The 21,427-nt window shown below is 40.5% G+C and overlaps 2 protein-coding genes across 5 annotated transcripts in view; both read right to left on the bottom strand.

Annotated features, from left to right (window-relative positions):
* The window catches only part of LOC110485795 (patatin-like phospholipase domain-containing protein 6), a 37,619-nt gene extending 31,331 nt beyond the window's left edge, over window positions 1-6,288 (bottom strand). For all 4 annotated transcript variants that reach the window (XM_036940440.1, XM_036940442.1, XM_036940441.1 and 1 more), the window contains exon 1: window positions 6,179-6,288. The gene's annotated coding sequence lies outside the window, so the exon portion shown is untranslated. The remainder of the gene's footprint in view (window positions 1-6,178) is intronic.
* A 7,169-nt stretch (window positions 6,289-13,457) lies between these two features.
* Window positions 13,458-16,174, bottom strand: LOC110485794 (homeobox protein MSH-C). Its single transcript, XM_021556959.2, has 2 exons — window positions 15,635-16,174; window positions 13,458-15,025 (listed from the first exon to the last, which is right to left on the bottom strand). Exons 1-2 carry the CDS (start codon window positions 16,068-16,070, stop codon window positions 14,610-14,612), a joined length of 852 nt encoding a protein of 283 aa, XP_021412634.2. The 5' UTR covers window positions 16,071-16,174; the 3' UTR covers window positions 13,458-14,609.
* Between the last annotated feature and the right edge of the window lie 5,253 nt (window positions 16,175-21,427).

Here is a 21,427-nt window from a genome sequence, read left to right as displayed (position 1 = left end):
GGGCTAAACTGCCTGCCATCCAGGACCTCTACACCAGGCAGTGTCAGAGGAAAGCCCTAAAAATTGTCAAAGACCCCAGCCACCCCAGTCATAGACTGTTCTCTCTACTACCGCATGGCAAGCGGTACTGGAGTGGCAATTCTAGGACAAAAAAGCTTCTCAACAGTTTTTACCCCCAAGCCATAAGACTCCTGAATAGGTAATCAAATGGCTACCTGGACTATCTGCATTGTGTGCCCCCCCCAACCCCTCTTTTACGCTGCTGCTACTCTCTGTTTATCATATATGTATAGTCATTTTAACTATACATTCATGTACATACTACCTCAACTGGGCCGACCAACCAGTGCTCCCGCACAGTGGCTATCCGGGCTATCTGCATTGTGTCCCACCCACCACCCGCCAACCCCTCTTTTACGCTACTGCTAATCTCTGTTCATCATATATGCATAGTCACTTTAACCATATCTACATGTACATACTCCCTCAATCAGCCTGACTAACCGGTGTCGGTATGTAGCCTCGCTACTTTTATAGCCTCGCTACTGTATATAGCCTGTCTTTTTACTGTTGTTTTATTTTTTTTTACTTACCTATTGTTCACCTAAAACTTTTTTTGCACTATTGGTTAGAGCCTGTAAGTAAGCATTTCACTAAGGTCTACACCGGTTGTATTCGGCGCACGTGACAAATACACTTTGATTTGATGACTCCTGGGATTTAGGCCTAGCGACGACCAATGAAACTCCTCCCCCATCTGTTCCCTTCATCTCGCCACTTTACTTGTCTTCCTCCCACTCCCTCCATGTATCCCTACATCACAGCAGACATTCCAGACCCCCCAGCATCTCTCCTAACCCATGTGTTGACGTAAATAAATGCAAGTATGCAACCCAAACAAAGTCTTTATAGGCCACACACTGAGCACAGACAAACAAGCAGCTAGCTTAGCATTCAAACTAGACCGATTTAATCAGAATGGCAGATTAATTAGGGCTGATTTCAAGTTTTCATAGCAGTCGGTAATCTGCATTTTTGGACACCGATCATGGCCCGATTACATTGCACTCCACGAGGAGACTGCGTGGCAGCATTAAACGTATCTTATAAAAAAACAATCAATCTTAACATAATCACTAGTTAACTACACATGATTGTTGATATTACTAGTTTATCTAGCTTGTCCTGCGTTGCATATAATCGATGCGGTGCCTGTTAATTTATCTTTGAATCACAGCCTACTTCGCCAAACGGGTGATTTAACAAGCGCATTCGTGAAAAAAAGCACTGTCGTTGCACAAATGTGTATCTAACCATGAACATCAACGCCTTTCATAAAATCAATAAACAAGTATATCTTTTTTAAACCTGCATATTTAGTTAATATTGCCTGCTAACATTAATTTATTTTAACTAGGGAAATTGTGTCACTTCTCTTGCGTTCTGTGCAATAGAATCAGGGTATATGCAGCTGTTTGGGCCGACTGGCTCGTTGCGAACTGTGTGAAGATTATTTCTTCCTAACAAAAAACAGCCAACTTCGCCAAACGGGGGATGATTTAACAAAAGCGCATTTGCGAAAAAAGCACAATCGTTGCACAACTGTACCTAACCATAAACATCAATGCATTTCTTAAAATCAATACACAGAAGTATATATTTTTAAACCTGCATATTTAGCTAAAAGAAATCCAGGCTAGCAGGCAATATTAACCAGGTGAAATTGTGTCACTTCTCTTGCGTTCATTGCACGCAGAGTCAAGGTCTATGCAACAGTTTGGGCCGCCTGGCTCAATGCGAACTAATTTGCCAGAATTTTACGTAATTATGACTTAACATTGAAGGTTGTGCAATGTAACAGCAGTATTTAGACTTATGGATGCCACCCGTTAGATAAAATACGGAACGGTTCCGTATTTCACTGAAAGAATAAACATTTTTTCCCCCCGAAAGGATAGTTTCCGGATTTGACCATATTAATGACCTAAGGCTCGTATTTCTGTGTGTTATTATACTATAATTAAGTCTATGATTTGATAGAGCAGTCTGACTGAGCGGTGGTAGGCAGCAGCAGGCTCGTAAGCATTCCTTCAAACAGCACTTTACTGCGTTTGCCAGCAGCTCTTCACAATGCTTCAAGCACTGCGCTGTTTATGACTTCAAGCCTATCAACTCCCGAGATTAGGCTGGCAATACTAAAGTACCTATTAGAACATCCAATAGTCAAAGGTATATGAAATACAAATGGTATAGAGAGAAATAGTAATATAATAACTACAACCTAAAACTTCTTAACTGGGAATATTGAAGACTCATGTTAAAAGGAACCACCAGCTTTGATATGTTCTCATGTTCTGAGCAAGGAACTGAAATGTTAGCTTTTTTACATGGCACATATTGCACTTTTACTTTCTTCTCCAACAATTTGTTTTTGCATTATTTAAACTAAATTGAACATGTTTCATTATTTGTTTGAGACTAAATTGATTTTGATGTATTATATTAAGTTAAAATAAAAGTGTTCATTGTTCATTCAGTATTGTTGTAATTGTCATTATTACACATACAGTGGGGCAAAAAAGTATTTAGTCAGCCACCAATTGTGCAAGTTCTCCCACTTAAAAAGATGAGAGGCCTGTAATTTTCATCATAGGTACACTTGAACTATGACAGACAAAATGATACATACATACATACATACATACATACATACATACATACATACAAAAATCGTCCGATTAATGGGTATGTATCGGCTTTTTTTGGTCCTCCAATAATCGGTATCGGTGTTGAAAAATCAGTCGGTCAACCTCTAATTCAAACCTCCATTGACTGCCACTGAAGCTGATCAAACATACCCTAGCTAGGCTAACAGACAGATATTTAGCCATAAAAGCTAATGTGATATGGTTAAGGCCTACTACAGTGCCTTCGGAAAGTATTCAGACCCCTTCCCTTTTTCCACATTTTGTTACGTTACAGTTTTATTCTAAAATAGATACAATTTTAAGAAATCCTCAATCTACACACAATACCTCAATGACACAGTGGGATTTTTTTTGCAAATTTATAAAAAATGAAATACAGAAATACCTTATTTACATAATTATTCAGACCCTTTGCAATGAGACTCAAAATTGAGCACAGGTGCATCCTGTTTCCATTGATCATCCTTGAGATGTTTCTACAACTTGATTGGAGTCCACCTGTGGTAAATTCAATTGATTGGACATGATATGGAAAGGCATACACCTGTCTATATAAAAAGGTCCCACAGATGACAGTGCATGTCAGAGAAAAAACCAAGCCATGAGGTCAAACTGAGCAACCGCGTGAGAAGGGCCTTAGTCAGGGAGGTGACCAAGAACTTGATGGTCACTCTGAAACAGCTCAGGAGTTCCTCTGTGAAGCTGGGAGAACCTTCCAGAAGGACAACCATCTCTGCAGCACTCTACCAATCAAGCTTTTATGGTAGACTGGACACCATCTCTATGGTGAAGCATGGTGGTAGCAGCATCATGCTTTGGGGATGTTTTTCAGCGGCAGGGACTGGGAGACTAGTTGGGATCGAGGAAAAGATTAACAGAGCAAAGGACAGAGATCCTTTATGATAACTTGCTCCAGAGCGCTCAAGACCTCAGACTGGGACGAAGGTTCACCTTCCAACAGGACATCGACCCTAATCACAAAGCGGTCGTAGCTGTGGGACAAGTCTCTGAATGTACTTGAGTGGCCCAGCCAGAACCCAGACTTGAACCCGATCTAACATCTCTGGAGAGACCTGAAAATTGCTGTTCCTGTGCACCAACGCTGCCCATCCAACCTGACAGAGCTTCAGAGGATCTGCAGAGAAGAATGGGAGAAACTCCCCAAATACAGGTGTGCCAAGCTTGTAGCATCATACCCAAGAAGACTTAGGGCTGTAATCGGTGCCAAAGGGGCTTCAACAAAGTACTGAGTAAAGGGCCTGAATACTAATTTCTAAACCTGTTTTTGCTTTGTCATTATGGGTTATTGTGTGTAAATTGAGAAGTAAAAAAAATATATATATATTTTAGAATAAGGCTAACGTAACAAAATGTAGAGAAGTGAAGGGGTCTGAATACTTTTTTCAAATGCTCTGTATGTACTTTTGAACCCCAGCTATAGGGATAATCCATGACATCATGGTCTAGGAACCAGAGGCCAAGAGCTGCATTGGATGAAAGCAGAGAGAGTGGTTGACAGTGGACTGTCATATTGCATAGCCTGTCACAAACAGACCTGAAACAGGATGTGTATCATCAAAGTCTATTCTCTCTACTACCCTCTCTCATCCTCCACTGTTCATTTGTGTTTGACTCATTTAACCACCTGCTGAAGCAAAACTAAGTACCCAAACTATTGAATATCCCTATGTTCATAAATGCCCATTTTAATGAAATACCATGGTAAACGTGATTCCACCCAGCCAAGCAGTACCGTCTGGCTCTGGAAACATCACATGCTCTGCTGGTCTGTGCTGTATAGACAACAAGGAGACCCAGGGTAATCATATAGAAAGGAAAACCTACACGTTTCCATTGGCTCATCATGACATTTTCCCTGCCCCTCACACACAGCTGAAGTGCTAGGCTTTTGTTGTGGAAAGAATTAGCTCTCGAAGGATAAAAGACAATCAATCTGGCAAACTTAAAGTACTGAGTGTCCAATGATCCCAAGAGCGAGTTGCCGTGTCCCTTCATGCCATCTCAGTGAATATTAAGTGTTGTTGTCACAGTGTATATCCTATTGTGTAACACGTAGGCCTATGCTAACTATTGCATTCATTGCACACTACTACAAGGCTTGGGCTAGCAGAATTATTACAGCGTAATAAGATCACGGTCAGTGAAAAGGGTCAAATGTTACAGAAATCTCCTCTAGCAGAAGCAGCTGTCTCTCTCTCCCACTCTGCAGTAACGCCTCCATATAGCTTGGTGGCTATTCCCATTGTCCTCAAAACAATGCTGCCAGTGTTGATGTCCCTAGGCCCAGGCATGGGCAAACTCTCTTTCCCTCTCTCGTCATTCCTCCTCCCCTCCCTCTCACACCAGGAGAAATAATAGCACAACCAAACCTGTTTTATTTACGTACACTGCCCATTCTGGGCCAGGGATTAACACCACCAACAACAGCCTATAAGCATGTTGTTTATACTGGGTCAGCCTGTCAGACCCTAGAGAACAGACAAACTACTGTGGTGACTATGGACAGAAAGTACATGATCTCTGACTTAGCCAACTTTCTATGATGTGCAATAACGAGGGCCATAGAGAACAGAAACCAGACGTAAGCATATAGCCCAACTTGACCTTTGCTCCCTAAAGTCTATCAATTAGCATGAACCATATTACCGTTTTCAAATGTGTAGGTTAACTAGAGTATCGCCTTTGTGGCATGAATTAGTAGCTCATGAGTTGTGTGCAGTTGTGAACGGTCGCAGGACAGTGTGGCAATAGTAGGTCAACTCGGGTTTCTATGTCAAAATAGTTGTTGCATAATTCGCGTGTAGCGTTGCATTACTATAGCCCTCATTAATAACCTGGTCTGCCCTTCTGAATCTAACGTAGCCGCATTCTCGGTCGGACCTGCGCAAACCGTGGGTATGTTTTTGCGCAGAGTACGGTAATGAAACTGGTGAAGTGGTGCTAATTTCGTGTCTAGGCACTCATCTACCTTAGCAGTACTACAGGGCCAAATATGATCTGGAAAGCCCATTAGAAACGTGTACTCAATTAAGTAATCTCATTATTTTGTAGCTAGTTACATAGCTAACAGTTACAATGTGTGCCGCTACACCACAACATTCAGTAGCCTGGTTACGGTAGCTAGCTAAGTTGACACGCTTTGAAACAGCAGGCAAGCATCATACACCTACCTCACTGTCCCTGCTGGCTAGCCGTTAACTAGCCGTTAACTGCAGAAAAACCACCAGAATCTGGTTAATGCAAAGATGCAGTCTTTTGACCTCAGCAGGGACAGTGCTTATTGATTGACATGCTCGGCACAGCCTGCGCGCTATCTGGACATTTGGTGACACAATCTCTACCACAAAGACGCATCCATATGTCAATTTATTCAGCTAGACAGACCTCTCACTATAAATGTCATGATATTTATCGACATGTAAAGTGACTAAAACGATGAACACCCTTACCTGAACTGCGTGTTTCTCGTCAAGCTTTACAGTACTGTCAAATAACACACATAGCGGAAATTATCTGTAATACAACTCCTCCTATTTTTTTATTCTACATGAGCAGCAGGCCAATCAAAATCTGAAATCGTGGATATCTAATCCAATCTGCATCCAGGGATGAAATGTTACAACATAGCCCGCCTATCTAAATATACATATGAGAGAAGTAGCCAGTCGCACTGCAAGGTTGAGAAGGGGACGCTACAAATAAACCTGTGATTGGCGAGGTGTATATGACTGACGATTACACTAACCAGTAACAAGAGATAACAAACCAAAAATGTACTGTACAGTTTATGCATGATTTTAGTAAATTAATCTTGATAACTGAACAATCACTTTAGCTGCTAATAAAATATTTATGATGGATCCTTGAACCCGACTACAAACTAATGACAATACATATTGATCAACTGGGTATGTAGTCCATGACATTGCCCACTTTCTACAGGTGCCATCATTATAATATTAAAATAAAAAATGTCACACAAAAAATGTTACCAGAATCTTCAGACATCTACCAAGATGTATGTTAGATAGGAAAGATAAGGCAGCAATTTATAAAATATAATGATATTCATCAGTACTTAGTATTGAATGAGGGGTGATTGATTCAATCACTGTTGTGATGGTTTAAAGGCCCTATAATTAGGGTAACGCCACATCCAAAACGCTATGCCCCTCTTTTCTATGTACACCAAGTTACTCGGTTGTCACATGGTCTCTCCTATCATTGCTATGCAGATGACACTCAACTGCTCTTCTCCTTCCCCCCTTCTGACACCCAGGTGGTGACACGCATCTCTGTGTGCCTGGCAGACATCTCACCTTGGATGTCGGCCCACCACCTCAAGCTCAACCTCGTCAAAACAGAGCTGCTCTTCCTCCTGGGAAAGGCTTGTCCACTTCAAGACAAATCTACAGTGTTCACCTCCCAGAGTGCAAAGAACCTTGGCGTGACCCTGGACAACACCCTGTCGTTCTCTGCAAACATCAAAGAAGTGACTCGTTCCTGCAGGTTCATGCGCTACAACATCCATAGAGTACGACCTTTCCTCACACAGGAAGCGGCGCAGGTCCTAATCCAGGCACTTGTCATCTCCCATCTAGACTACTGCAACTCTGCTTTGGCTGAGCTCCCCGCTTGTGCCATCAAACCCCTGAAATGTATCCAGAATTCCACAGTCCACCTGGTGTTCAACCTTCCATGTCAACCCGCTCCTCCGCATACTCCACTGGCTTCCAGTCGAAGCTCATATCATCTTCAAGACCCTGGTGCTTGCCTATGGAGCAGCAAGGGGAACTGCATCCACTTACCTTCAGGCTATGCTCAAACCCTATACACCCCAAACCGAGCCACATCTGGTCTCTTGACCCTCCCATCCCTACGGGGGGGTCACCTCCCGCTCAGCCCAGTCAAAGCTCTTCTCTGTCCTGGCACCCCAATGGTGGAACAAGCTTCCCCCTAAAGTCGGCACAGCGAAGTCCCTGTCCATCTTTTGAAACCATCTGAAACCCCCCAAAAAGGCACTTCTCTTTTCCCGCTAACACTGACTTAGCTAATTAATACTTTGAGGGAAATTGAACATTATACGATTTTGATGTTGTCTCACCTAGCTATTTTAAAATGAATGCACAAATTTTAAGTCACTCTGCTAAATGACTAAAATGTAATCCATATAGTAATTCAGCATTGACATAAATCAATTCAGTTAACAACAAGAAACACTTAAAGCATTCACAATACTAATTTCATATATTTGTGCAAGTATGAAAAGTGTGCTGAGTCTTGGTGCCACATTCAACCTGGAGCCAAGTACATGCATATACTGCCACCCAGTGGTGCTAACTTGTCAGTACACCATAGCGTTTATTATCTGGGATATTTAACTTGGAACATATAATTTACATGTGTATCACATTAGTGGAAACTCACACTGTTCTCAAAGCAGGCTGCCGGTTTTGGGAGTGACCTTTCATAACAGGTTAGGTAGACTTACACAGCAGGTTAGGAGAACTAACGTGGCAGGTTAGGAGAACTAACGTGGCAGGTTAGGAGAGGGTTTCGTTTTGTTTTTTGCCCTAGCACTACACAGCTGATTCAAATCATCAAAGCTTGATGATTAGAAACAGCCATTACATCATCAACATTTCTATTTTGTAGTGGTAATATTTAATTGACAAAATGCATGTTAAGAAAGCTAAATTAGTGACGCAACAAACAAATGTTTGGCTCAAAAACCAATTTAATGTTTGTGTCATTAGATATGGCACTATTACTACTTCCTCTGAAAACCTTAGGAAAAAAGCATAGAGAAAACAAACTATTTCTCAAGGAAATAAAATAATCATGACAATAAAATAATGTACTCGGATCTGTAGATGATCTATTTTTGTGATAAAGTCAAATATACCTAACATTTAGGGCTATGAGTTTTTCCTGACCATGCACTGCCCATAGATAGAGGACTCTAGTGCTCAAAATCCTGTTTTAGCCTGGGCAGCACAATTGAGGACTTTCAACATCTTGAAGTAGTTAACTGGGTGGAACATCCTATAGGTTAAGGAAGGCTCACATAATTCTATCCGGGTCATCGAGAGGAATCAGCCCATGAATTACACTCATTAGCAAACATTCCATAGCTGCAGGTGGCAGTAAATCGCCAACCTTGGCTTTTTACCTGTTCAAACAACACACTCCAGGTGGCGGTATGCACCCTTTCAGTTTGTTTACCAACTCATAGAAGTAGTAGAAGAAGAAGAAAATGGACAGCTTCAAACGGAAGATGGACTCAATGTCATTGACTGTGCGCTCACAGATGCCATAATGGAACAGATACAAAGAAAATTCCTCTATCATTCTCATGGTACTAGCTTGTAGGATCCCTCTGATTTCTCTCTATGTGTGTGTTCACAAAGGCTAAAGTCTCTGCCAGAGAAGCCGGTAGTAAAATCGACTGGAGTTACTACAAGACTGAGGTGGCCAGAGCAGGGATGGTGGATGAGTTTGAGAAGAAGGTGGAACCCTTCAGAAAATAGGGTTTTGCCAATGTGCCCACGTGATGTGCTAATGTGATTGGTTCGTTGGCTATAACTGCACTCGTTTAGATGTTGCTTTCCCCCCTACGGTTCAGTGCCATCGATGCTCAGGAAGCAGAAGCAGTGAGTTACAAGTCATATGGGTAGTGTTAAGAGTTTTTTCTGGACAAGCCAGTCACCATTGCCTCATTGATCCAATATTACTATTAAATTAAATATATTGCTATTAGATCATGTAGAAAGTTTATCATTGCGGGAGTTGATATTCTTTGTCAAAGATTGTATTTGGTAAATGAGTGCCACTGACTTGGCAGAGATGGCATCGCTTCGCATCTTCAAAACAAATGTTATTTGTCACATGCGCCGAATACAACAGGTGTAGTAGACCTTACAGTGAAATGCTTACTTACAAGCTCTTGACCAACAATGCAGTTTTTAAGAAAATACCTAAAAAAAAAAAAGGTAAGAGATAAGAATAACAAATAATTAAAGAGCAGCAGTAAATGACAATAGCGGGGCTATATACAGGGTGTGCCCGTACAGTCATTCGAGGTAATTATGTACATGTAGGTAGAGTTATTAAAGCGGCTATGCATAGATAATAACTAAGAGTAGCAGCAACGTAGACATTACAGAGACGTAATAAAACTCAATGTTCTCGATCTAAACTACGCAATCTTCAAAGGAGGGTAAATCCATTCGACTTTTTGCCCGCACCCCTTTCGATTTGAACAAAACCGTCCATACATATTTTCCCATTGATATATTTGACCATTTTAAAACCCAATACAACCACACATGTAGATACAGTACCATGCCATTAAAATCATTGAGGATGGCAAAACAGTTTTAAAACGTATTTCCATTGTGGTCCTCATGAAAATACATGAAAACAAAATATACCCAAGATTATAACATGGAAACAAAAACGTATCATCAATAGGGAGGAAACTGTCAAATGAATCAAATAGATGACCATGTAACGTTTTTTGAAAACAATTATATTTTCTTTAAGCCTTTGCAGTTTTAAAGCATTTTGCCCATAAACCATTTCTCAAGGTTAATCTGAAAACTCCCTAGCGTATGAGTGGATATTATATGGTTTGGTACACCATTCCATTCCTCTGCACCAGTGATAAGAAAATAGCTTTTTCCAGACATGCTCCTATAGTGCAGCGGTCTGATATAGGCAACACTGGCTTTGGTGTGATGACTATGAGAGTCAAATAAAATGAAATTGTATTTGTCACATGCGCCGAATACAACAGGTGTAGTAGACCTCACAGTGAAATGCTTACTTACCACCCCTTAAACCAACAATGCAGTTTTAAGAAAAATAAGTGTTAAGTAAAAAATTAAATAACAAATAATTAAAGAGCAGCAGTAAAATAACAGTAGCGAGACTATCTACAAGTGGTACCAGTACAGAGTCAATGTGCGGGGGCACATGTTATTCGAGGTAATTTAGGTAATATGTACATGTACACTATCGTTCAAAAGTTTGGGTTCACTCAGAAATGTCCTTGTTTTTGGAAGAAATGCACATTTTTGTCCATTTAAAATAACATCAAATTGTTCAGAAATACAGTGTAGACATTGTTCGTGTTGTAAATGACTATTGTAGCTGGAAACGGCAGATTTTTAAATGGAATATCTACATAGGCGTACAGAGGCCAATTATCAGCAACCATCACTCCTGTGTTCCAATGGCACGTTGTGGCAGCTAATCCAAGTTGATCATTTTAAAAGTCTAATTGATCATTAGAAAACCCTTTTGCAATTATGTTAGCACAGCTGAAAACTGTTGTCCTGATTTAAAGAAGCAATAAAACTGGCCTTCTTTAGACTAGTTGAGTATCTGGAGTATCAACATTTGTGGGTTCGATTACAGGCTCAAAATGGCCAGAAACGAAGAACTTTCTTCTGAAACTCGTCAGTCTATTTTTGTTCTGAGAAATGAAGGCTATTCCATTCAAGAAATTGCCAAGAAACTGAAGATCTCGTACAACGCTGAGTACTACTCCCTTCACAGAACAGTGCAAACTGGCTCTAACCAGAATAGAAAGAGCAGTGGGAGGCCCCGGTGCACAACTGAGCAAAAGGACAAGTAAATTAGTGTCTAATTTGAGAAACAGGCGCCTCACAAGTCCTCAACTGGCAGCTTCATTAAATAGTACCCGCAAAACACCAGTCTCAACGTTAACAGTGAAGAGGCAACTCCGGGATGCTGGCCTTCTAGGCAGAGTTGCAAAGAGAAATCCATATCTCAGTGGCCAATAAAAAGAAAAGATTAAGATAGGCAAAAGAACACAGACACTGGACAGAGGAACTCTGCCTAGAAGGCCAGCATCCCGGAGTCGCCTCTTCACTGTTGACGTTAAGACTGGTGTTTTGAAGGTTAAAATATGTCACCCCTGTTTGCAAGCTTTTAAATGATATTAAACTCATCCGTTTATATTTTCCAGTGATGAAAACATGGATGTCTCATGGTATGGTAGGGTATGCAAAATGAGTCAACTTTGAGCACCTTTATCTCCTGAATATTTTGGCATTCAGGTCCAAAAAGTCACTTTCTGACCAAGTCATGGTCAAACATGAATGGAAAGTTTTGTTTAAATCAAGGGATGCTGTCAAAAACTGATTTGAATTCAAATGGTTTTACCCAGGAGAAATGCCAAGACACACGATGGATTCAGTTGGGTATTGCTATTGGGTTTGCTAAACTGCCATTTCAGCCCTGCTGTCAAGAAACAATGCGGTGACACTTGAAACAGTCACATGTCTTGAATTATGCAAGCATGCCAATGCTTCTACATTTCTTCTGCAGATGAGCAAAACGCTGTTTAATCATTGCAAGCACTAATGTAAAACTTAACTGCATTTTTTTATGCTAACTCTGCAAACTAAACGTTTGACAACCTTGCAAGTTGTTAGCACCAATGTTACAGCCAAGGTCGGAATGCAAAACACATGAGATTTCAGACGAACGCCTACGTGTGGGAAGGGTAACAATAACGACTATATGCCGTGCATGTGCAGGACAAGCACACGTTGCATGGTATAATATTTCCATAACTGACATGGATACCAAAACGTTTTATTTACAACATTTTAATTGACAAAATACCTCGTTACGTCCAAGCTTTTACCCACATTGCGCAACTGTGGAAGTGCCTCTATTTCTTTGGTGCATCCATTGATCGGGAAACAAATAAAGAGTGTATATCGCCCACTACCGTGTTGGAGTGTGAAGTGGTTCCAACATGAGGAACCTTGCTCACCATTCCAAAATCACGACGGGTTTCTTGGAGATGGTCATATTTTTTTTTTTAAATAAATACTGAACATCCTCCCAATTTCGCTAAAGCTCCCTAGGCTACTTGGTGGTGGAAAATGCCATATCATTTCAAAACTGTAGCCTAAACAACCATGGGAGAAATGAAGACACATGTTGAGTAGGCCTATATGAAACGCTTGGTGATGGATGATACAACGGTTCATGTGGAATTAAGAAGTTACTAGATAGATGGAATAAGACTGGTTGAAATCTACTGTTTTTGTGTTTAATATGACAGAGATGAATGAAACCAAATCATAGCATCCAAACGTCATTGGTCGTTTCAACTACCGTTTAGCTTATCAAATGGCCACAAGACACAAATAAAACAATATATCAAGGAAACATTTTATGAAAGCGTATGATTGTAATTATTATTACAATTTTAATAAATATTTATCATAGGAGTACGGCTATTAGTGGTAGTGATGGGCATATTACAACAACCACACAAGTCTAGTCTTGTGAAGGTAGCCTATAATTTCCGCTTTTCTTGTCAACGTAGGCCTAATTCGCACAACTATTAAATTGTTAAGAAACATATATAGACTACGTATATTGTTCGTTTAAACATTGCAAGTATCAAGAAAACTTTGGCAGTTTTTGTTGCAGCAATTTACCATTCCAGTCGTCATAGATGAACGAACTATACAACTATTATTCAGAATAGATGGAGGTTGAATACTGAACCTTGAAATGAGAAATTGTTGTTACATTTCTAATGAAGAGAAAATTAGGAGAAAATGTAGGCCTACATTGGTTCCTGTCAGTCAAAACAATTTTCCCTTTCAATCTTGATGTTCACGGTGTGGTGTAATACGTGTAATCTGTGTTCATTGACGAGACAAAAGCATTTCAACAGAAGTTTAAATTATAATGTTTATTTACTGAGCTCAGTTTTTACAAGTATGAGAGAATAATTAAAATAAGACCATGTATGTACACAGTACAGATACAGAGATATTTAATAAATATCAATATTCCTGCGCCTTCTTCCATCAGAGTTGCAGGACACGTGAACACTATTATTTACAATGATATTATTTATATTTCTTGAAAATAAAATCATTTTTTTTAATCATACAAATATCCCATTTGTAATTGGTCTTAAGGCCTCATAGTAAAAAAGTACAAATAGTTTATGCACATTTGTTTTCTAAAGTAATTTTTCACTCCATGAAAAGAAACCGGATTTACAGAGCTTGCAACTGGAAAGAAATGCGGCAAATGTACACATGCATAATTCTGTTGGTCATGATTTTCCATAATTGTGTGCACGGACAATTGAATGTGAAAATTCGTCAATATTGAACAAATGACAGACATTTTACAGTTCAAGTATGCTTTTCGAGAGCTCAAAATAGGCCTAGTTGGTATTTTAAGGCACGTTCAATAAGGCTGTTTTAAGTACTTTTTCGTTGCATGGCGCACAGGGCTATATATTACGCACGAGGATATTGACGTTGTCTAGGCCTGTTATTAATTACAAACTTAATGCTAATGCCCCCATTTGTATAATCGAAATGGATACAAAAATGTGTAGGTCTAGTGATCAATTACACACGCTGTTAGTTGCAAGTGGCAAACGGGTTGTGTTTTAAGGCCTCACGTGCCTTGACAACTTGGCCATTGATAACTGCTCAACTATCAGAAATCGCTATCAGAAATATACAAAATAAGGCCTATAGGCCTTCGATATAAAATGAGCTTGCAATCACCATCTTGCAATCAACAATGTGGCCAACATTTGCCTAAGAATATCTAGGCATGAGAACATGTCCCACAAGTATTGGCCTGTTTGACTTTAATGAGCGTATGTATACAACATATATCTAAAAATGATCTCTGTCGCGTAGACAAATATAGGCCTTTATAGGCCTTCTGGGAAATTATGGCTTTCTGGAAAAATATATCCATGTTCCAGACAGGGGGTAAAGTTAAGTGTTGCAACCATGTTTGAAAACATATACAATGACATATGATTTCATCTCAAACGTAAATGCACAATCTAAGTCAAGACAAATAATACATTCCATAGGTGACAGGTCCACCGAAGAGTCCCGGAACAGGTAACGTGGGCCTGGGGTAGGCGTTAGAATGTCCGTAGAGAGATGGAGAGCCCATGTGCGCTCCCAGGGGGAATGGCAGAGCAAAGGCAGGTAGCATGGGTTTCGACGCCAGTTTGTACTTTTCCAACTCGGCCTCCTGAAGTCTCTTGGCTTTAGCCCTTCTGTTTTGGAACCAGATTTTGACCTGGGTCTCGGTCAGATTGAGGGAGTTGGAGAATTCGGCACGCTCCGCAATGGAGAGATACTGCTTTTGTCGGAATTTCCTTTCCAGAGCGAGCAGCTGGGAGGTAGTGAAGGGCGTTCGAGGTTTTCGGTTGTTTTTATGTTTCCTTAAAGGGCATGGAGGTGGACTTAAGCTTCCTGGAGGGACAAATAAATTAAAAGGTATTGTTATTACATGTAAACCTCAAGGGCGGCTGACCCTTTAAAACAACACATTTCACTGCGCCTATGTGACAAAAAACTTATTTTTTTCGTCATAATTAGCCTCACCAAACAACGTATGCATTTAAGGACATTGCCATAAGGTTTATTCCTGCACGGTGGCTTTTAATGGATAGGCCTACCAATTTCCCAATTCCAAAATAGACCTATGACAGACATCGGGAACATACAGGAACTTTGTCTAATTGTGCACAGTTTAGACCTATCAGGCTACTCTGAAATAACGTTGTATTATTAGACTGATATAGGGACATTTCGAGGCAAATTCTATAGATTTTTGGATAGACAGTCAGGACCACAGTGAGCTAGGCTTATGACGATCTATTATGTGAGGTAATAACGATCTCATGAATACGATAACATCAATAACAGACTAATAATAGAAAAACTAGAAATAATACTACTGCTAATAATATGACTATTACTACTTTATTATTATTATTATAGACAAACAATAGGGAATGGTTGGCCTAATTAGTTGACCAACATTTAGACAGTCAAATAACTCTGGAAGCAGGGACTTACGAGGGGGAGTTGAGAAAGATGTAGTCTGGAACCAAGTGCTCTGGTCTTTCTCACAAAAATCTTGATTGTCGTCATTCTGACAGTCCGACACGCTCTGCGAGCTTTCCGGGGAAACTTTCCTCTCCACGTAAAAAGTCCTTGGAGAAAACTGTTCTCTGATCTGCACCGCCGCCACCACAGGCTTCGGTTGAACGAGACCCGAATCCGAGGAGGGAGAAGAAGAATAAGTCCTGCAGGTTGTTTTCTTGGAAATCAATGATTCGACGCTGAATGGAAGACTGCTCGTCTTACTTTTGTATCCTTTGTCAGTTGTCATATCTTTGGGTTGAAGCTCCTCACACTCCGTATCCGACTCTTCTTTCTGGTGGAGTTTAATCTCGCGGGACGGAGACCCCGATAGGCCAACGGGATTCATCTCAAAGGGGTACGGGGCCATACACCTCCGCCTGGCCAGCTCAGGAAAATCGAATCTCGATCGAGAGTATAGCGTCTGGTGCTGTCCTCGCTGTCAGAATATTGCCCAGTAGCTCAACTCACTAGATGGGGTCGTCTATAAAAGGGCAGTAACTGTTCCTCTCTCCGCGCCGTCCAATCATTGTCTCAACTTGGCCTCGTGACGTTCCCAGCGCTCCTTTCCTCCGTATTCATTGGCCCTCTGCCTTCCAAGAGACATCAAGAGGCCCTTTGAAAGCGACAAGAAGTTTTAATCATACAGACCCCGTGCGGAGCTGGTGCATTGATAGCTCAAGGGGTTTTTGTCTCCGCGGAACACAAAGTAGACCAATTTTAGCGCAATTAACCAGTGGGGAGGCCTCATGAGTATTTACATCCATTAGTTGAGCACTTATTGGAACCTTTTAATTAATTAATTTCACACCCGAGAACGCTGTGATAAGAAGCAGAAGAATGCGAGGTTATAAAGGGATCCTTCTAAAGTATTAAATAGGCTAAAATAAAATATGAGAAAGGGCAAACAATATGGAAATACACAAAGAAATTGAAACTCGTTAGAATATTAAAAGTCATCTAAACATTTATGAACAGACATATTGAATAAATAAATCGATATGCTATGACTGTTGGTCACACAGCATTACGCCAATTTAAATGCTGTCATGGACTTTTTAAAGTTTACAATAGGCTCGGTTGAGAAGCAACAGGCGTTTTTTCTTCAGGTCAAACTATTTAATAAGCCAGACAAGTTGTGTTTTGGAAGGCGCCAGCCTCGGCGGGATCAAAAAGGAAGCTACCTCGGGGAGAAAAGGGAACGGTTAACTCCACTTAACCAATTGTACTCGAAATATTTCGTAGTCCAGAGCATAGCTGCAGGAATGAGGCACAACCACTGACATTAAAGCCTGTTTCACTTCTTGGAAGAAGAGAACAAACAACTTGATCGGATGATAAGAGGGGCAGTATTTCAAAAATGTTTTGGAAAATGATCATATTTCCACAGAAAGAATAAACATCGAGCAACATTGAAATTAAAATGGTCAAATGAACAATGAGGAATAAAAACTAAAATACAAAAGATCAGGTAAAAAAGACAATGCAATGAATATTGATTTCGATTTTTTTTAAATAAAGCCTATTAATCTTTATAATAAATATGGAATATTTGGCATTTGACATCATATACATTCCACGAAGTAAAGTAAAAAAACAAACATTTAAAAAGGGACAATTAACAGCTTTTTAAATATATGAAAAAATAAAACATTTACTTGACAGTTTCGAATAGCTGTGGTGTCATGGCCTGATTTCATATGTGGTGACCTAGTTGTCTCCTATCACAAAACATTATTTGGTAGCCCTTTAAAGTGGCAGCATAGGCCTTATGTGACCACATATTATTTTAACATTAATGCCTTTGATTGAAGTGTCACCAGCACGCAAAATATGCTCTTAAAGTTTAGTCTCTCATTTCCTTCAGGAGCTTTGTAACACAAGGATTCTCTCAGACATTCTCCTTCACTAAAATCATCACTTTGCCCCAGTGTCATTGATGTCAACTATCTTTCATGATGTGTATCATCCCAAAGCGTTGCCCTTCTGCACTCCCAACATGACACCATAGTAAATAACACCATATAATCCAAGATGGCCTCCCTGGCATGGCCAACCCCACTGAAAGCCTGTTTGACTTCCAACAGTCATCAGCAGTATCAAATACACAATTGACACTTGGTAAAGTGCAAAATGGCCGCCTAGTAGGCCACAAGTGGGGGGTTTGTCTTAATTGAATTGCCTTAGCCCCATCGCTCTTAGGTTAATGTTCTGGCAAGGAAGACACTTAGAGAGACAGAGAGTGCAGAGTGCATGGTCACTCCAATACACTGGAGACCCACTCAGCCCTCTCTGGATTGTCTTTGTTACTTTTCACACTTCCATTTACATCTTAGTTGGATTAAAGGGTGAATAATTCAATATTTGAATCTGGCCAATCCTGAGAAGGCACGTGTGATTGGTTCACATTACTTGACCGCCAGTCAGTCATATTTGGTTTATGACCTTATGTGTCCTTAACTCCTTAAAGATGCACTCTCAAACTTTTGTATAATTTCAGCCACTAGTTTTGAAAGTGGTGCCCATGAGCCAAAAGTGGTCCCCGTTTTTTGGGTGCTACGTCATCCAATTGTGTACTACCTCATCCATTTTGTGTGATAGCACAATGTAGCAATTTTTATGATATCATACCATTTTTTGCAATTTGTGTGATATGTTACAAATCCAATTAGTGCAATATGATTTGAATTTGTTGTGCTTAATAAGATCCCAGAGTGCATCTTTAAGTCACACTATGAATGAACTTGTGTCAAACATTAAGTGTAATTGGTCAACTTCATTTGACAACAAGTCATATTTGGTTTATGATCTTATACGACTTATGTCAAATCACATGACTGTCATGGTCGGAAAACTTACCAAACTGACGTAGTTCTGTGGGCAATCAGGCTTTTTATCAAAGCTGCACAAGGACAGGAAAGATTGATTGGTTAACTCAGCGGAATGACGTTGCCTCGAGCAGCACTGCAGATATTGCGATGAGCGAGATGCACGACTTCGCTTTCACACAATGGTTCTTTGTAAGGAAAAGTGTTCTACCTAGAACCTTTTAACATCCTAAGGAAGAAAGGATTCTTTGATGATTCTTTGGAAGGCAAGAAGGGTTCTACATAGAACCATAGATAATATTTCCCAGCATGCTCTGTTCAAGGGAGATTTTCAGAATGGTTCGTTTTACTGTAATATCTGTGTTTTTGCATGTACATTGATTGGTTGATACATTTTATGCTACACAAAGATAAATAACCTACAGTTTTCTAAATATCCAATCTGTTGGATTTATTGCACCCGTTACTGATATGGTTGTTCCAGTTTAGATGATTGAGGTACTCTCAGTGTTCAATCTTCCCTACCCTAGCAGTCATTCTGAATGCAGGTTGCAGGTGATTAACAATTCCACTTGTTGGAAATCCTAACTCTGGCTGGATTCCAATAGGAATTACACATCACTTTGCAAGCCATCATAATGTGACTTGCAGGCCTGGTGTGGCCTGTAAACCAGGAGATTCCTAACATCACTGTGTTTGGGAGTAACTAGGCCCTCAAAGAAAGGCCTTATGATATATGTAATGTATTGTCATAAATAATAACATTTTACGGCCGGTGGAACCGTTCATTGAGGGTTCTAGGAAGAGCCGTCTTAAGATAAACGGGTTCTCAGTAGAACCCTTCATAGATGTTCTAGGAAGAACATTTTGATGATAAAGTGGTTCTTGGTAGAACCCTTCATAGAGGTTGTAGGTAGAACCGTATACAGGGGGTTCGTTGAAGATAATGTTATTTGAGAATGTTATTTCGTCCAGGACTAGGCTTAATCTGAATTCGGGAAAATGACCCTAAGAGTTTGCGTCATTTCAAAGTGGCTGGATATCTAGGCTTCCAATCTCACATATGATTCAAATACATTTCCAAATACATGAATGAATAGTTACAATCATTTACACTCCTCCCAAATGAGTCTGTCATTATCAATATCTGAACCACTGTGACAGTTTCTCATAAAAAAAAAAATTCAAGCCCTAATTTGGGAGTCCACCCCTGCATTTTCGTATCTAACAATCTGCCTCTCTGTCTCCTCTCGCTCTGACTCAACAGGCACTCTCCACAATCTCCTAGCCCAGCTGTTTTAGGTTTGAGATCCCAGCAACCATGTACCCTTCAGTCAATCTAATCTCCCAACTGTCGTGCTAGACGAGGATAAGAGGCGAATCATAGATCAACACAAATCCATGCAGAGATTCACCCGATACAGGTACTACCCATAAATAATCTACACGTGAATTTACAGTAAAACGTTCCCCCCTGATGTTCGGCCGGGGTCTTCGGTTTCAGACTTTCAGAGACCTTCTCTCCTAGATCCCCAAAATGAATTTCTGTAACAGCATGCAAGCGAGTGAACTGTGTCAGATGTCATTACAGAGTTTGAAAGCAGATCTGTCCCCCAAGGTCGACACGTTCAATGGGAAACACTTTCCTTCGGCACCCGAAATGAAAACTTTGTCTTTGTCACAAATGGCTCCCTATTCCCTATGTAGTTCTCTACTTCCACGTAGGGAATAGGGTCCCATTTAGGACTCTCAAATGGGGCCTTTTCCAATATTCTCAAGCTTCTATGGAACCTGTTCGTAAAAGCAGGGTCCAAGTTTGGGCAGCGAATTTAGACAATGTGAGAAGACTAAGTTAGATCATCTATTTAAGGTTCATAATGAGTGGTATGGAAACCTATATAGTAGATGACCCCTAATCTAACTCCTAGCTCAATTAATAGGTTTTTACTGCTGAATGAAAGCGTGACTTAGGCCTATTTCTCTCACAGACAGTTGGAATGACCCCTGACCCTATATAATGACTAAGGAAACCCATAAAAGTAATTAAACACGATCAAAATCAAATTAGATTTCATGCGCAGTTGGATTTGTGTGTTAGACAAGGAAGTAGCTCTATAGCTTGGAACCAGACAGAGAATTTGGGAATTCCAATCTAATACAGTGCACTCTGCAGACAGTGATTACATCCTTAGATGACTATATGATCACTAAGCAGTTGATCACTACAACCGCATTCTCCATAAGCGTTGTGCACTGTACAGCAAAGCTGAATTCTCAGTCAGAAGGAACCCGGGGTGAAAGGTGCAGAGTTGAGCTGTCCACCAGTGAACTGTGAATTCCCTGATGTGGTGGTGTCCGTGCCATGGTGAGGCCCTGTACAGTGACAAACAAACCGATCATTTAGAAAGTGAGGGACAACTGGAACCCAATACGTGTGAGATGGGCTTGACAGACAGAAACACAATGGCTGATGGGTAATGAAACAGAGTGAGACGGACACACTTGCTGACACCACACAGGAGGATGGGGCGAGGGGACATATTCGTTGGCCATCGCCATCCAATCACGCCACTCTCTCACCGCTCTGCTCTCACGTGAGTCTGTATGAGGAGAGAAGTGGAGAATCAGCAGTCCAGAATGGTGTGGAATCTGATCATGAAAATGAAATACACAGAGATTTTGGTGGTGGATCTGCCAAAGTCAGTTACTTAGTCTTCAATTTGATCAATTCTTATTGCGTGTCAGAGATAGGGACCGAGAACTGCATGGCTTAAACGGAACGTGAGCAGAATTGAGAGGCATCCTCATACATTTCACATGAAATCTATGAGAAAATATTTGGAGTGTGTTTTATCTTAAAAGTTCCTTGCCTTGCTTCATTTGCATCCATCTTCATTTA

The sequence above is a fragment of the Oncorhynchus mykiss genome, chromosome 13 (genome assembly GCF_013265735.2).
Source record: "Oncorhynchus mykiss isolate Arlee chromosome 13, USDA_OmykA_1.1, whole genome shotgun sequence".
NCBI classification, from domain to species: Eukaryota; Metazoa; Chordata; class Actinopteri; order Salmoniformes; family Salmonidae; genus Oncorhynchus; species Oncorhynchus mykiss.
Note: the sequence above shows the minus strand (reverse complement) of the source record. Positions and strands in the feature narration are given on the sequence as shown.

Bases quoted from the DNA above. Each gene is read 5' to 3' on its own strand.
- LOC110485794 (XM_021556959.2), bottom strand. From the start codon at position 16,070: ATGGCCCCGTACCCCTTTGAGATGAATCCCGTTGGCCTATCGGGGTCT. The intron at 15,026-15,634 runs GTAAGTCCCTGC...TTGTCCCTCCAG, and splicing joins ATCTTTCTCAACTCCCCCTC to GAAGCTTAAGTCCACCTCCA.